Below are 18,049 nucleotides of genomic sequence, written 5' to 3' on the forward strand. Positions count from 1 at the left end.
CACAGCCTTGACCAAGTCAGAGTGTGGGAATCCATGGTGTTGACAACCTAGTAACAGTTTCCTTCTACTGAAATGCCCAAATATTGGTCAACAACTCCAGAGAAAACCTCCTGACACCCAGTCAAGAGAACTACAAACAAACAGAGGGAATTCCAAAAATCTGCCCTGAAACAAGACATGAACACACATGATGAACTCATCTGGATATACAAATACATGCTTACATAAACCACTGTAATTTATGTGTTAAGGAATGTTCTCTAACTATAGACAGAACAGTTTTACAAAGTAACCCTAAGCAGCAGTGCAAACTTCTGCAGGTAGCTTCAGAGATGGGTCATATGAAGACTGAAGCCATTAGCAAGGGTGAAGTGTTTTTCTTACCTCTTTCATCAGTGCCCAAAGCACTCCTAAAGCAAAGTTTCTATATGCTGACCTCACAAGAGATGAAAGTACAAAATGGATTTAAGAAAAGTTATTAGCGTATCAACCTACTAACAGTAAAAAGAAGCTGAAAGCAGTATCAGTTTATTCTAAAATGTTTTTCCCCAACTTGCCCCTTCTTTTACTCCTCCTGCCCCTATTTCTTCCTGGTATAGAGGCATGCTGCCCCTCTAGAGATCCTTCAGCTCCAAAATAATATGGTTTCTTCTTTAGTGGCACCTCCAGACTTTGTGACACTTGAGCCCGATGTGCCTTAGAATTTTTTCACCATCTGAATGCTAAGAAAAACCTATTTCCAGTAACTGTGTAGAAGAGCCAAGTCCTTTTAGCTCAGGAGCTGTCTCTGAAGTGCTGCTCCACCACCTTGTCACACTTATGAAACCCTTCTCCATTCTTCAAGAGCTTTTAAAATGGAGAATGTATGTTCACTTCAAGAACTCAGCTTGGACCAATTATCAGCCTGATCTGACAAACTTGTCACATTAAAGCTGTCAGCATGTGACTGCAATAACAAAGCAGAAAAAAATGAGACTATTTCATCCAAAATCAAACACATAATGTGTAAAAGGAAACCATTATTCACACTGATAATTAAAAAAAAAACCCACTCTTAATCTGCCTTATTTCGCATGCATGCTAATTAGAAATAAACTTGCTTATCAATAGCTTATGCTTTGAACCATCTATTTGATTATAATGTCAAAACAGGCAGTCAGAACTTTCTTCTGCTAACTGCACATGCATTCAGTTTATAAAAGGAATTATACTCCTTTTGAACATCTTTACACAAATGCAAATTCCCTTTTAGTTCCCTATCAATTTTCCTCAATCTCTTTGAGGACCAGGAGAAAACAGTACTTCTGACTTTTAAAACAACTAAGAGGTTAAAGCCCAAACTGCTGAAGGAACATATGCATATCTCCAAACACTAAAAATGCTTCAGTATCTTTACCATACCTTTAACATCTGGATCGTCTATATGGGGTTCCAAATTTTCTATCATTTCTTCTAATTCTTTCCTTGTTGCCATAGGAATGCTTGGAGACACTGGCATAGTGAGTTCCTGAATTTCTCTATCGAGTTTTGTATCAGAAGTCTGCTGAAGCTCAAAGTCAATATCTATTTCAGGAAGTGGAGTCCTCCAGAAATGGAAAGAGTTGTATAATTCCTGCTCTGAAAGAGAGGTTTCCTGCGAACTCAGCCCAGCCTCCTGCAGATCTGTTGTACAGCAATAAGAACTTTGCTCATACTCATCTGCCATTTCCCCACAAGATTCTGAAGGCAAAGTGCAATGAAAGGATGATTCAGTCTGGAAATCACTTTCCCTCTCGGAGTTATTTGACACTGTATTTTGATCTTCTATGACATTTTCAAGTTTTGGTGCAAAATCATCACTATCATCACTATGTGAAGACAGATCCTCTGTCCTGTTGTGCTCTTCATCTGTTGTGATATCTTCTGTGGTCCTGACTTGTTCACTGTTGAGTGCCAAAGAAAATGGACATTAAAAAACCAAAACAGACTTGTTATGCTCTTGAAAATTCACACACATGCTGTCAACTTGTTATTTGTCAAAGTAAATTTACTTACACCATAACAAAACAAATCACAGAATCACAGAAGGGTCAAGGTTGGAAGGGACCTCTAGAAGCCACCTGGGCCAACCTCCTTGTTCAGGCAGGGACAACCAGAACCAGCTGCCCAGGACTTGTGTCCACACAGGTGAGGATGGATACTCCACAGCCTTCATGGACAACCTCTGCCTGTGCTTAGTCATTCTCACACTAAAAAAAAGTGGGTTTTGATGTTCGGAGGGGACCTCCCATGTTTGGGTTTGTGGCCATTGACTCTGGCCCTGTCCTGTACACCATCACTTAGTGAGCTTCACCTAGGCACAGCTGACCAGCGCCCACGGGCACAGCCAGGCAGGCAGTCCTCAGCCCTCCTCACTATCTCCTCATCCGACCCAAACCTCAGCAGCTTCTCCACAAGCATCTCACAGGAGACCATGTCAAAAGCCTTCCTGAAATCCAGGTACACACTATGCACTGCTCTTCCTTGTCTATCAACTCAGTCATTTCACCACGGAACATATATCCTAATCATGGTCTTTGAAGATGAGAAGATCCAGATCTTTCCATTTGCCAAATATTCAACTTATCCAGGACAGTTAGTTTTTCTAATGTGCAGTTCATGCAGAAGAAGAACATGGAGGCAAAAATAACTTGTGGATTTAGCAAATTTACCTGTTTCCCTGTGCAGAATCACAATCTTCTGGGTTTTTACCATCTTCTTCTTTAAAGTACTGGCCACTGCTGGATGGATTAGCAAAAGTTGATATGAAAGGCCCCAGAGACTGAAAAGCTGCTTGGCGAACCTAGTGGAAAGGGCCCAAGGTGAAAAAAACAAAATTATATATATAAATCTTGCTGTCCTATAAAACATAAAATGCCTGCTCCTAAGAATTGAAAGGGTCATAAGCCTACTAAGGAAATCAAGACCAGAGGCTCCTGTCTGGAAAGAATCAGCCAGATGTATACAGACCGCCAAGTTTAAAAAAAAATGTTAAGAAAATTGAAAAAGCAGGGTGAGACCAGTTAAATCACAGGTAACCAAACTGACAGGCTTATTCCCCACAACCAAAGGAGGAATAATCTGTTTAGATAATACAAGCAGGTAAATTTGAGAGCTCAAGTCAGAATTTTAACAACTTGAAAGGAAATAAAAAATCCCACACAGCAAACAGACATTTAACTTTTGCAAATTTAACTGATAAACATTATATTTCTTTCCCTTTCCTATTTGGCTATGCTGTGCATTTGCTCCTCCTTTCTCCTACTATTATTTTCCTCTTATCAATAATTGTCTTTCTCAATTTTTGTTATTTGATTAATTCTGCTGGGCTACAACTTGCATGGCCTTCCAAGATCCACGAGTTCATGCTTCTGTGCAGATGATCCTTGGCTCTTGGAAGTAGTCTGCTCAGTAACAAACTTAAAGTTTGAGAGTAAATCTTCAAAATAATAAAAAATCCCCAAACAAATAAAAAACCAATCCAACCCCCCCCAAACAACAAAAAAATCCCACCCAACCCCCCTTAAAAAAACCACAAAAACAAAAACCTATCACCTAAGAAACAATAAAAATTTAATTAATAAACTCCCTGGCACCAACATCCAAAACATTCACAAAACCCCAAAACACAACCTCCACAAACTCCACCACCCCCTCCCCCAAAAAACGACATGGTGGTAGGGAAGCTGAAGAAGTAAAAGTATATCATAATTAATTTTCAAGTTTTGTTAATGATTCTCAGCAATGTTAAGTCACAGACAATTCTGTAGCTAAAATGACAGTTTTTCTTACGTGCTGCAGTGAAAATGTGAGGGATTCTTTACACCCATCAATGAACTAACCAGTCTAAGAACAATTTTGCTTGAGGTGCATGAAGTTAAGTTAGATTATCCACACCCATGAAAACTTCTACATGAAGTATTGCAGTAAAATCCTTCAAATATGACAGCTATTCAAAAAACAAAAAGCAATTCTTACCCATCGTGAAGGATCACTAATCAAATTAATAAAAAGAGTTGACAATTTTGTCCTCCGGACCTCCTGTGATGTTGCACAAGAAACTGCCATGAAGCACTCAGCACAGGCTTTCCTAACTCCCCACACATTATCAGAGCAGAGCTGGAAAAACCTCGGCAGCTGTTAGGAATATAGTGAGTGAGTTTGCAAGTTTGAATAGGCAGCACTTCAAACTTGTTTCAAAACAAGTTCTCTTTTCACTTTCATTTTCTTCACCACCTTCATACTTGGATGCAGAGTTTAACATTTGCAAGACAAAGAACACACATTCAGTAGCACCATGCTTCTAATCTGCTGCTTTCACATTACTTATGGATACAGATAAGGAAATTTCACCTGTCTGAAAAACAGCAAGAAAGTACTAACTCTTAAACCTGATTTATGCCCCAAAAAACACCCCCACAAAAGCCCAACTTCAAAATACCCCCAAGACCAACAAACCTATTGTAAGACAAGACCTCATGTCTGCACCATTCTTTTAAAGAAGGGACAAGAAAAATAATACTGGTGCATTACTAGGAAACAGTTCTTTACTGCAAGGGTGGTGAGGCACCGGAACACATGGCCCACGCAGATTGTGGATGCCCCAAGCCTGGAAGTGTTCAAGGCCAGGTGGATAAGGCCTTGAATAACCTGATCTAGTGGAAGGCATCCCTGCCCATGACAGGGGAGGTTGAAACTAGATGATCTTTAAGGTCCCTTCCACACCTTAACATTTTTTTGATTCTATGATTAACATTTTACCTATCAGAGATCACTTTGGATATTTTCTAAGAATACAATTCTTCAGAATTTCTTACTGAAATGCAAAGGAACAGCATCTTCAGAAAGAAAAAACTTCTTTTTCTACGACACTTCTCATTGTTAGATTTCTCAACCTCTGCCACCCTCTATCCTACAATGCAGGACATGAACTGCAAAGAGGAACACGGGAATGAAAAAAAGACTTCATTTGCTCAAGAGAAAACATGTCTGAACAAAGCAGTGGTTTTACTAATAAAACTTTCGAAGCATTTTGAAGGTGCTCAGGTGCTTGGGCTTTTTGGCAACATTAATGGTAAGGGTGGACAGAGTGCAGGTGAGGCAGAGACATGCATGGCTTGCAACAGGCACAGTGACAAAACAAGAGTAATCCAATGGCTGTTGCTACAGCCTTGTTCACAGTTATTGATGTTCAGCTGTTCCTACTCTCTGCAGCCAAGTTTTCTGGACTTTGCCTCTAATTTAAAAAAAGCTTTTAGGTTAGAAAATGAAGTTTTATCACTCAGCCTTTTACATCCCTCCTTTTTCCTAACAATAATCCAAGAAGAGCAGAAAATGGCATTTTCTGTCACAGAAAGAGAACCCCAGCTGTCCTGCCACATGTTATTGCTTTCAAATGAAATAATCATCACTTTTTTATTTCATAGTAGTCTAATTGTACCCTCTACAAAGTTTTAATCCAAATTCATTACGCTAATCACTAAAAAGACAGTTGTGTGAGAGAAATCAATTTACATCCCAAATCAGGAAGCATATGGGATGCAAATCCACACAAATAATCTTCACTACCAAATGACTTGAATCACTCAATATCTAGAGAACAATGCAGCAAATGCTTTAAGAGCATAAGAAATGGCCTGAGAGCCACAATAGGCCTACCTGCCCCAACACCACAACTGCAAAAAGCTGCAGTGCCTCTGGCTGAAGTCATGTCTGCACTCACACTCTGTCCATGTAAGTCCCTCACTAATTCAGGGCATTGATTCATCAGCCTCTGCTGGCCCTCAACAAGATCACTGCCCACACTGCCAAGAGGAGAAAGCTTGAAGAGGGATCTCAGAGACTGCCAAGCTGATTTTTGCTCCCTAGCCTTGTCATGTCTCCAAATCTATCAATATCCACTAGCTCCCTGGACCTACCAGGGGGATGTGGGCACATTCAAGGATCCTCTTCTCGCCACTCCATCCAGTTCCCTGCTTTTCCATTTTGAATTTGTCTCTCTTCCCTTTATTTCATTTTTTATTTCTGAGATTCAATTATTTTCTTTACCTTTCTTTTTCTTTCCCTCCTTCCAGGAGGCTGTTTGAGGCTTGAAGAGATTAAATCAGTACATAAGCCTCACCACTCTCAGCACTTTACCCCCGCTGCCACGCTCCCCCTGCAATCTCTCATCAACTGCCCTTCTTCTGTAGCTTGGCTGGCTCCACTCCTCAATTGTATTAATATGAAAAACCCTTTAAGAAATGGCTTACCAGCATTTCTTCGGTGGCTTGCTGTCCAACCACACTGCAGATATCCCCAAAATTGGCCGCACATACCTTGCAGACAGAATGCAAGAGATAAAGATTAAGATCACGGTTTTAATTCAGCAAAATCCAGGGGAAAATAAATAAACAACTTTTTAAATCAAAAAAATGTGTTTTGGTGCAAACTCACTATGAGCTACTTTCTCATTCCACAACTTTACATTGTTTTAAAAAAATATTTTTCTTTTTCTTCAAAATTAGTCAGTCTTTCTTAAGCATAGAAGAACCCCAGAACTTAAATGAAAAGAAAAGAGGATAAAATGTATTTGAAGTGCAGTCAAATTAAAGAGCACATGCAGCTATCAAGGGAAATAAACTATTCAATGGCAGGATAAGACCAAAATGCAGCCTCCACATCTGAACATCATGATGGAATACTGGTTTACTTCATCTTTAATTCCATCTGTGCACACAGATACAAGTTCAGGTGGCTGATGCTGTTGCAGCCACAGTTGGTTCATGTTTTCATGGCTACCAACACAACCATAAGGACATAAACCCAATCACACTGCAGCTATCTGTAGCAGATTCTTTCTTTGTTTCTAGCAATGAGGGTAGTGATTCTGGAAAAAAATCTCAGTATCAAATATTAAAATCTGTGGAAATGAAAGCTACAAAACCCCTCACAGCTTTCACTTATACATTTCACAAAAGAGATCTACCAGGAAAGTTTCTTAGTCACATGCAAGTTCCAAGCACATGACAAGTTTTCCGCAGATAATGTAGCCCAGATGCTCATCATGCACACCTTACGAACATGAAACATCCTGCAGTCACAGCACATCTCGCAGAACCGGGGAAGCACAAGCCTTTCCGTGATGTCCTTTCCAACCATGGAGGCCATTTTGCACATAATCTAATGACAAGACAGACACTAATCAGAGATGCTTGCACAACACACCCCTGTGTCAGCTAAGCACAGGCTTTTTACGTTCATTACAATGAAGAACAGATGTAATTTTACTGAAAACTGGTAAAAATATTGAAAACAAAACCCCATTTGAATTGAAAAGGTTTGGCCACTTTTGCAAAGAAATTTATTTCCCATTTCCCTGTTACGACACAACAAAGGTGTAGAAGATAGCACTGATTTTCCAATAAACTGAAACAAATTCCCAGCTAACAAAAATAATGGACTCTTAGAATTTATTCTCTTATATTATCCAACAGACGTCTAAAAAAAAGTACATGATTCTTCTACTATCTCAATATGAAACATATATATGTACAATTAACAGAAAATTATTGACAATTGATACGCTTAAGAGACTTTTGAGTCCTGTATGGTTTGAAATTAATTACAACACTACCCTGCAGATATGCAACTCCCAAACATAAAATCACCAAAGAAATGTATCACACCAAAAAAGAACTCTTCCCTCTAACTGCTCATTCTAACTTGTGCTGAAACATAAAAAAATAAAAATTAACTTTAAAAATCAAAAAGAATTTTACGTTTACCTTCCCCAACCATGTCAATAGAACTACTTACATTCGTTCCCCTATAATAACAAATGATGGCTTTTCTAACCTCTAGGGGGTTGATGAGGTACAGAAATTTCTGCCAAGTTTCAATACCTTCAAAACCATGAAGACAGATAAAACTAATCTGCTTATACTTTATTCCCTTATGTAATTGTAAGCTTCATCAAGAAGCACTAGAAATTTGGTGCCAAATGCAACAGTGCTGGAGCCTTTTTATTGTTTATCAGTCCAGCCACTGTAGGAAAGTAAAATATTAAATGAGGTCTCTCTCAAGCAAAAAGAAAAGAAAAAAAAAATCACCCAGCAGAAAGCATCAATTACAAAAAAACCAAAGGAAACAAAAGGGCATACATCTGCCATTTTTCCATTATAAACTAACTAATCTGCTTACTATTTTAATTCAGTACATACACTTTAATTATGAAGGTTGTGTCTAATGCAAAAAAAACCCTTCACCAACCAACCAACCATGAGTTAATCAACTCAGATGCTTATTACTTTGTCCAATAAAACACAACAAAATCAATAAAGAGAACAGACATACAGCAAGAAGCAACAGAACTGAGGCATTAAAGCTTTTGAACTGATGGAAAATTTCCATGCAGGCAATTTAAACTTCCATAAAATAAACAGACAAACCTCCAAAAAACTAAAAAGCCAACACAGCAGATGCTTTAGGAGCCAATAAAATTAATCCCCTGCACTGTCTTGTCCAGCTGGTTTGTTTTTTTTTACAGCATATATAAACTATTGAATTTAAATCTTAATTTGATCAGAGGGTACAGCACTGACACAGCACAGAAGTTGTTACAGATTTCTTACTGAGAGGGAATATAATGTTTTCCTTTTAGTAATGGCTGTGCAACTTGGAAGCAGACCACCACCACTGCATCAAGCACTCAGGCATACTTTTGGCTGTGTGATTTGGTCCTGCTGTTACTTACAGCCACAGCTTCTGTCTTCACATCGTCGTTGCTGTCTGGAGCTGTCAGATCTATCAGCACAGGGCACACTTTGGTCTCCACATCGTATCTCTCGATGAGTTCTTGCTCCAACAGCACTAACAACGCTGCCTGGCTTGTTTTTCTTACCTGCCAGTTCAGAGACAGTTTTATTTGTTGAAATGCATGTGTCCTGTGTTTTGGAAGCTGTTCCTATTACCAACACACAGCAGTACTACTGCACACAGTGAGAGGACAAGTGCTCCACAAGTGCTTTTGCAAGCCCTTCATGTTTGCTGTCCTGTATTTTGGGAAGTACAGGGGTGGACACTCAGGTGACAATGTGCGGGTGTTTCTTGGGATCCCACGCAATTTGTTTTAATGCCAAAAAGAGCAGTCATGGCAAAGCTCATACATGCATGAAGCAAAAGCAGCACAATTAATGGAGAGTAACAAATTTCTAAAGATGAATTTTATTTTAAAAATCCTCTTTTTCTGAGATTAACGAGAAATAGACTGGCAAGGAAATAGTGTTTGTTTCCAATGCTTTTAAATTCTGTGACACAATTTTGCTTAGTCCCTTTTTTTTAAAAAAATTGTACAAAAATAAGATACCCATTATTGACTTCACAGCTGGCTAACTCCTGCCTCTAAAAGGAGTAATTTCATCAGAAAAGACATTACATACAGCAAGAGACTACATATACTGCAATGCAGCAATTTTGGAAACTCCTTTGAGCTCTTTGTTTCAGAGATCCACAGCCCGAGAACTATTCAACATAGGTTAAAACAATGAAAAGCATCACTGAATCTTTTAGTAGGAGAACATCAAACAAAATCAGTGTTGTTGTATTATATACGAACTAGCAAAACAATTAGTAAGAAAAATAGGTTTGGGTAGTTATTTTTAACTATGTAAATTTTGAAAAGGGCAAGGAAAAAATGGACTAACTCAAGGCCTAAAATACTGAAAACAATGTATCAACTAGCATTAATCTAGTCTGAAATGACTGGAGAAGCCTCAAGAAAGCTCTGGACAAGCTATAACTTAGACATGCAGAGAAACAAACCACATGAGTTTAATCCAAAACTTCTATTGGACTGATATACAAATAACTGATAATGAAGGTACAGCAGGGTGTCAAAAAAACTGAATTATACAAAGGGCTCAGTTTTCCATTGCTACCATTCCTTTTTGCCAGAATTTAAATTAGGTAAGCTTGTCTAAATGACTGATTTTGTCCATATGAATACAATATCAGATAAAAAGCCCAAATCAGGACAGATCACATTAGATGTAAAAAACTGTCATGACATTTTCTTTAAACGGTTTTAATATTTTCTTTAAATAAATTCATAGTACCATGTATTTCATGTCCATTCCAAATCCTTATATCCCAAAACATAACACACTTGTACGATACTAACTTTAAATAACCTGGCATCACAACAGTAGTTCACCAGCTAGTAAACTACTCCCAAAGAAACTTACCTGGTTATTCTGGTCTGCGAGGTATCGCACCACAATAGGAAGCAGGTATTTGGAAAAAGCGTAAGGGATTGAAGGTCTGTTTTCTTGACAGAACATAGCAATATGAGGTACCTGTTCCATCAGCTCTGCCCGCACCGTTGGCTCTGTTAGGGTCAAAACAAAACCACAAAAAGGCACAATAGATATTTACAAGCATGCTCCCAGATGCTGCCAGAGTAAGCTTCTTACACTGTATTCTACATACAAAGTATGCTCTCAAGTGTTCGTGTCAGTGTTTTTGTCAAGCTTCATTTTGACAATCGTTTTACAAAACCAGATAAAACTACACCCTGTGCTGCCAAACTACTAAAAACTCCTGTCTCACATTCTTAGTAATGAAACAAGAGGAGGTGTAACACAGCTAGCTACCAAATGTTATGAGTATCAGAATTACCCAAACTCCCTATGAGCATCACCTACTTCACAGAAAGCTCCTACCCAGAAAGCCAGCCCAGAACTGGCACCACTGTGAGAAGAGAGGAGCTGAGGGCGAGTCTGGGCCACGGCCTCTTAGACGGGAAAGATCCCACTGAACAGGACAGCCAGCCATAACACAGATGCTGCTCTTCATTCTTTGCTTTTTAAGGCTACTGATGTCATTGTCAGATAGAAAAGGTCCTCGATCTTTCCACCTGTTTCTGTTACACCTTTGAGATGTGTTTCTCCCCAAAGTTGGTGATTATTTTAAAAATATTTAATTTAATTTTTAAATTCAAGAAATGGGACACTGCCCGAATGCATCCTAACCCCCCACAGAACATGCACATATATCTGGGGGATGAGAGAAAAGGCAAGAGAAGTAATACAGGTGTGGATTAAATTCCAACTACTAGAAAAACAGATTCAATTTAAGAACAGGACTTTATTGCATGTCTAACTTCTCCAGGGGGATAAAAAAAATCAGAACTAAGTACTTCTGCCCTTTCAGGATTTGACATATGTAGTTACCACTGGTCTACTGATTACCTACAGAAAGATATAACAGAACCAACGAATTACTCTCAAATTACACTAATTTGATTTACAGTATTTTAAATAATAAGATGTATATGTCACAGGATAAATAGGTATGCCTTACTGAATTTTTACCTAAAAGTTGTTCAGATAAAACTTAATGATATAACCTGAACCATATTCCTTGGAATACCTGTAATTAACGTGACTCATTAAAAATACCATCTTTTGTTAAATGAAAGCATGCAACATGTATTTGTGTTTAACATGGCAAATGTGTGCAGCACTTGACTTTCTTGAATGCTGGCTACAATTGTATACTCAGGTCTGAACAAAATGTAACAAAGACAAAGGAAGTCCCCAGCTGTGTGCAGGCTTTTCTTCATTGAGGACAATGAGAACAGGAAAGATCACTGCACACAAAGTAATTAAATGTCTATGGGCTCCAATTCTTTCACTACAGACTTAAATTACTTTTCCTATAGAAAAACATACCAAAATCAGAGCAGGGGGGACCTTATAGATCAGCTAGTTTCAATCCCTGGGGGTAGGGGTTCCATTAGACCAGGTTGCTCAAAGCCCCATCCAACCTGGAGTTAAACACTTCCAGGAATCCTCTGGAAAGTTTATGAGTTGCTGACCAAGTTGCAAAACACAAAATGAAGTCTCAGATAAATCAATATCATAAAGATTTGCTGTTCATGACAATAAAGTAAAAAACATCTTTCAACCTGCTCTGTATCTCCTCCCAAATGTTATCAGGAGCACACAGGAGAAAAACATTTTTATTTAAACTTCAGATGTTCTGAAACATGTGCAGATTGAACTCCATAAGCAATACAGGCATCCTGAGGTTTGTATTGAAGTCGGATCCCAAAGAACACTACACAAACTATGTGCAAGTTTCAGCACATCTAACAAAAATTCAAACCTTAACAAAATGCTGAACTCTAGTCTAGTGATCAAACACTACATTTGTAGCAGTAAATGTAACAGCTGACCAAAATATGCACCTGTAACTAGGACAAACTAATACTTAATGAGATTATTAATTCTGAAAGTTGAAGTCTGCATTTCATACTAATGCAAAGAAATCCTATCGTAGTAACTCATCTTTTGCTTCCTAATAAAAATTTGCCAGAGCAGTCCTTAGAATACAAGTAAGAGAAGGTGCAATTGTTCATTAGGATAAGGTAGTGTGTGGGGTCAACCAAAGCAGATCGGGTGCTCTGAAGAGTCAAGTTGGCAAAAATATCCATTTTCTTCCTACATTTAATTCTGTTCTGGTCCTTCTATCTGACAAGGCCTGGCTTTTTCAGTTCTGGAAGAGGGACTTAACGTGTGCCTGAGAAAGGAGTCCTTTTACGTGCCAATTTTGACACATCAGCATGTTTTTTTCCACCTGTGTGACAGCCTGCCCAAAGGTGGCTGAGTTAAAGAAGCCTTGCAAATACTGTCCATTTGCAACTGCCCAGTATCCACTGAAAGCAGAGCACTACAAATGGAAGAGTCCTTCCCTGCTGAGTACATTTTGAGATAAAGACATTATCTCTGAACACAGACCCTCTCCCCAGAGCAATTTGTTTGAAAAGGGTGTAGATGACAAACAGAGCAAGATGAGGAACCATCAGGTTGGGCAAGGAAGATGGGAACTTGATGGACAAGAAACAGGAACCAGTGCCCCAAAGTCAGGGCTGGAGGAACTCATGCCCACCTTTCCCATAAGGCTGCTTTTTCCAAGACATGCCCAGGACATGATCTAGTACAAGTGATTTATGTAGCAACACTTATCCCTAAGATCTTGCTCTCCCATCTTAGGACTCATGCCTTGTCTCTTGTGGCAGACAGAAGATGACTGCGGTGGGGAGGGAGGGCAGAGGTTAAAGGGGGTGAAGAGTAAGCAAAATCAATCTGACTGAGGCTGTATGTTTGGCAGCAGTGCTTCTTAAATGGCTTCTAAATTTGCTTTGGGCAGTTCCCACCCTCCCAGACACAAAAACCTGCAGCTTCCATTTATGCCAATGCTACTGTTCATGCAGACAGATAATAAACCCTATCAAAGAACTGATCTAGCTGATGCAGCTTTTGCCTCACCACAGCAGCATCATTAAACAGCAAGAACTGGCACTTAATATTGATCTCCCTGTGCAATCACACAATTCCCTCAAGTAGCAGAACTGTCTGATGATGGAAGCAAGCAATGGTAAAAGTAAGTGCTAGAACTGAGGGAAAGAAGCAAAATGCTGAGAAAATCAATTTATTCCTTTGCCTAGTGTGAAGCTGTGCAAAATGTTCAGGCTAGCCTCTTCACAGAATAACTGCACACTACTCATTTGATTGCATTCTGAACTCTGTCTTGATGCTGAAGAAACACCTCTGTAATCAAAGCCAACAAGAACTCTGTATTAAGTGCATCAAGAGCTGTGTACATACTTTGGACAAGAGGCACTCAAAACGGGGAGACTATTTCCATACCTCTTTGACACTTCCGCAGTTTGCCTGATAAAGCAACGGCAACAGTCCCTTTCCCCAAACTGATGAGGTTTGCTGTGAAACTGAATTCATACATTTCTTTATGAAGCACTCCAGTACGAGTGCAGGATGTACCAAAACCACGAGATCTTTTTCCTTCAGAACAGGGTTCATCTATTATGCAGCACTTATGTCAGCTGCTAGACAATACTAAAGACCTGTAGATGTAAAGTGAGCCCCTTTCTTCCTGAGCTACTAAGTCAGCTCTGGCTTTGTGAGAAACACAGGCAGATGAGATGATGCAATTAAAGATTTGAAACATTCATGCGCAGGAATGAATTTAGAACTGTAAAGTCACCTTAGTTCTTATGTTCCCCAGCTTTTAAGTACACGGCTCTGGGATCTTTGTAAGGTCGATTCAAAGCAACAAACAAGGAGCACTGTGTAGGGAACTGGCAGTGTAACACAACACCGTAATTTGCCATCAAAGGGCGCTTGTGCTGTTCTGGGGAATTACTGCAGCTATGCAAGAACCTGAACCTTAAGCTTACCAATTTAGATAAGAGTTTAATTCTTCCAAAGGCTGAAGCATATGTTCCAGTGTGTACTGAATAAAGCCTAATCTCGCAGTCTGATGCAGTTACAGTAGAGCTTTTTTTTTTTTTCATTATGTTTCCTTAAGACCTAAGCAACAATGCCACAAAAATCCACTGAAGTCAGAGAGCTTTCTCATTCCCTTCATCTACTCCTCAGCTTTGTCTTTAGCTTGAAAAGGTGGCAGCTCCAAGCAGGGATTCCAGGAGGCTTCAATACATAACAGTGTCTGCCATTTCAGTACAAACCTCCCTGTTGTTTAAAACCAAATTTACAGCTTGGTCATTGTGTTGGTTTTGGCTGGGACAGCGTTAATTTTCTTCATGGTAGCTGGTACAGGGCCATGTTTTTGATTTTTGCAGGAAATAGTGTTGATAACTTAGGGATGTTTTAGTTATTGCTGAGCAGCACTTACACAGAGCCAGGGCCTCTTCTGCCTTTCACCCCACCCCATCAGCAATCGGCAGGAGATGCACAGAGGGGACACAGCCAGGACAGCTGATCCCAGCTGACCACAGGGACACCAGACCATGGTGTGATGCTGATCATACAGAGCTGAGCGAAGGAGGAGGAATGGGGGTAAGTTTGGAATGGTGGTATCATCCCAAGTCACCGTCAGGTGTGATGGAGCCGTGTTCTTCTGGGATGGCTGAACAGCTGCCTGTCCATGGGAAGTGGTGTTTGCATTCCTCTCACATTTGCAGTGAAGACTTAAACATTATCCTGGGCTGTTATGCTCATAAATTTAAGTCAGCTTAAACACTGTTTCCAGCACAAATCCAAAATATGGGCCAATATTAGTTACTATGAAGAAAATTAACTCTACCTCTGCCAAAACCAGCACAGTCATCAACACAGTGAACAGTGCACAGCAGTTACAGGTTGCTTCATAAAGCATAAGCTCATCCAGCTGGGGAATACGTCTGCACTCTGTGTTTTTTGCGCTGTACAGTACAGCCAAGGACCAGGCTTTCACAGAGTATAAACAAAATCTGGGAGGAGAATTTTGCTTCATGTCAAGTTTCTATTTTAAGCAGTCTGGAAAAATCTCTGTGTACAGCTAGGTTCTATGTAACATTTGCTTGGAGCAGTATTTTTCCATTTGGCAGAGGAAGTATTTTTAAATGCTGATCTTTTCAAACTATCTCTTGAAAGTACAAGTCTATCTACTCTTTAAAGTAGCAATCTACTAAAAAGAAACCCTGGAATTTGTTAAAACAAAAACTTTGACAATAAATATTAATACAAAAGACTAGATTTCCTTACTCATTAGCATTTTATTTCATTCTATCATTATCTTGTGTATTATCTAGATACAGAATTACAATGAATTGAGTTTTAGGAATCAAACAAAACTAAGAGAATGAGAAGACAGTGCTAACAACTTCACTTTCTTCTGTTCATGAAATTATTTTGAAAGGAAGTTTCCAGAATAAAATGACATGGTTCTCTCTCTCTTCATTTCCAGACCACACAAAACCATCAATATGTTCAAATCTGCATCTCCAGAACCTGGGAAGACTTTTTTTCTGCATAAACAAATGCTCAGTTTTAGCTTTTTGACAAATGACCATTCAAATCAACATCCTAAACTGACTCCAAAATCAGAGAAGTAATTAACTATTTCTTCTTCATCCATAAAAAAACACATTTCCCCTTAAATCTGACACCATTTCTCATGTAAAGTGCCAGCATGCTCACTCGGCTACTCCTAGCACAGACACTCAGCTTGGATATATAAACGTGTAATGTTTATTTCAACCCTGCTGAGGCTTCAGTTCACTCTCTATTCCACTTCAGCTATGAGAGAGTAAAGCACCACCATCAGCTGCATACTGGAAATTAAAAGGGGATTATTTTAGAACTGCACAGTATAATACCAACTAATTGCTTCAGAGCAGTTATTTATAAATCAAGTCATTGTTCCACAGCCACCCCACAACTAGATTTATTTCACAATGCTTTATTCTGCACCAATGTATGATATTTAGAAAAAAGTCTGCAATGCTTTCATTATCCCACTATGACCATTCTGAAATACAAGCAGCTGTGAAGTCCCACTATATTTATGAGGGATTATAAGGTTTTTGTGTTGTAAAACTGTAGATGAAGAACAACCACTGATGATGTCAAAACTGCTTTAACTGACAAGTTTATGAATGTTTTAAGTACATCTGAAGATTAATAATATTGCCCTTTGTTCTTATTAAGGGTTGTGAGCAACAGAGGAAGGTGTAAATGCACGGCTTTGCATTAACACTTCCATTCTATAAAGGAATAACTCACAGAATCACAGAATATCCTGAGTTGGAAGGGACCCAGAAGGATCATCAAAGTCCAATTCCTGGCCTTGCAGAGGACCACCCCAAAGAGTCACACCATGTGCCTGAGAGCATTGTCCCAATGCTTCTTGAACTCTGTCAGGCTGATGCTGTGACCACTTTTCTGGGGAGCCTGTTCCATTGCCTAGCCACTCTCTGGGTGAAGAACCTTTTCTTAATACCCAACCTAAACCTCCCCTGACACAGCTTTATTTACCATCTTCTTTCCCCAAAGGCAACCTTCCATTTCCCTCTTTTATTCCCTCTACAAATGTAAGCATTTTCCCTTTTGATTTCTACCATTTCCCATTTCATCTTTCCCTCTGACTTTCCTACCTCTTACAAAGATAAAATAAAAGCTAGACAAGTGGAAATACACTGTAACCAGAGCCCATTGCTTTTAGCTTAGGAGTTCAGCAGAAAGGCTGATGTGTCTGACACATGTGCTGCTTCAGTAGTCAAGCTCTTTTCTCCTGCTAACCAGAAATGGATTTCATTACTGACTGGCAGAGCAAGGAGTGAAATACAGACTAATGAGGGAGGGTAAAGTCACCATTAGTCACTCATCAGATGCATGGAGAGACAAAAGAGGTTTACATCAAGCACAGGAGAAAACTCTTAGTGTAGCACGAGGTGGGAGATGAGGTATGGAAAATCTTGAAACATGAAGATGGGGCAGGGAAGAAAATACAGCTGGAGATATTGGCAGCTAGGCAAGGCAAATATTACCATTCCCATTAATATTGCTTACATTTGAAGATTTTTGTTAAATGAAGTGCTGCAGTATGTGCTGTTTAACAGGTAATGTTGGCATGTCTCAAAATACCAACAGCAGTAATTGAACCTACATTAATGAAATCATTTAAGCACACTATTAACTAATTAGGGTTGTGAGGCCATCCACATTAAGGCTGATTATAGAGCTTCAAAACCTAATGACCAATTAGCCTAATAATTGTTTTCAAAATCAGATTGTTTTGGAAACTGCATTTACAACTGATTCTTTGCAGTAAAGAGATTACTTTTCATTCAGAAGAAAAACACCCTAGTTGGCTATATTCAGACAAATAAGCACCAGCCCTTCAGGATCTCATTTTATTTTCCCCTCATCATTTATTTGAAAAGATACTCATGTGTACGTATTTCATAGTAAGCTAAATTACACATGCATTTCAGAAATGAAGATACAGACTTTCACTTTTAAAGAAACTTCAGAAAATAAGATTTAAAGCTTCTGGAGCCTCTTGCACACTAAGCAAAATGCCAATGAAGCAGTAACTCTGGCTGAGGCTAACTTTCAAAGCCGGTTAATCACACTTCAGCACACAATGATGCAATCTTGTATCATCTGAGCCACTCACAAGCTGGTACCAAAAAAAAAAAAAAGTTTGAATTATACCAATTTATTTAAGTGAAAAACTCAGACAT

General features: G+C 39.1%; 1 protein-coding gene across 8 annotated transcripts in view; it reads right to left on the minus strand.

Moving 5' to 3' along the window:
- The window catches only part of PPP4R1 (protein phosphatase 4 regulatory subunit 1), a 64,964-nt gene that overhangs the window by 18,341 nt on the left and 28,574 nt on the right, over positions 1 to 18,049 (minus strand). For all 8 annotated transcript variants that reach the window (XM_063396588.1, XM_063396572.1, XM_063396580.1 and 5 more), the window contains 7 exons: positions 10,242 to 10,384; positions 8,753 to 8,899; positions 7,072 to 7,179; positions 6,270 to 6,335; positions 3,997 to 4,155; positions 2,691 to 2,821; positions 1,402 to 1,922 (listed from right to left, as the gene is read on the minus strand). In XM_063396588.1, coding sequence (XP_063252658.1) covers positions 1,402 to 1,922; positions 2,691 to 2,821; positions 3,997 to 4,155; positions 6,270 to 6,335; positions 7,072 to 7,179; positions 8,753 to 8,899; positions 10,242 to 10,384 — 1,275 coding nt within the window. The remainder of the gene's footprint in view (positions 1 to 1,401; positions 1,923 to 2,690; positions 2,822 to 3,996; positions 4,156 to 6,269; positions 6,336 to 7,071; positions 7,180 to 8,752; positions 8,900 to 10,241; positions 10,385 to 18,049) is intronic.

The sequence above is a fragment of the Prinia subflava genome, chromosome 1 (assembly GCF_021018805.1).
Source record: "Prinia subflava isolate CZ2003 ecotype Zambia chromosome 1, Cam_Psub_1.2, whole genome shotgun sequence".
Classification (NCBI taxonomy): domain Eukaryota; kingdom Metazoa; phylum Chordata; class Aves; order Passeriformes; family Cisticolidae; genus Prinia; species Prinia subflava.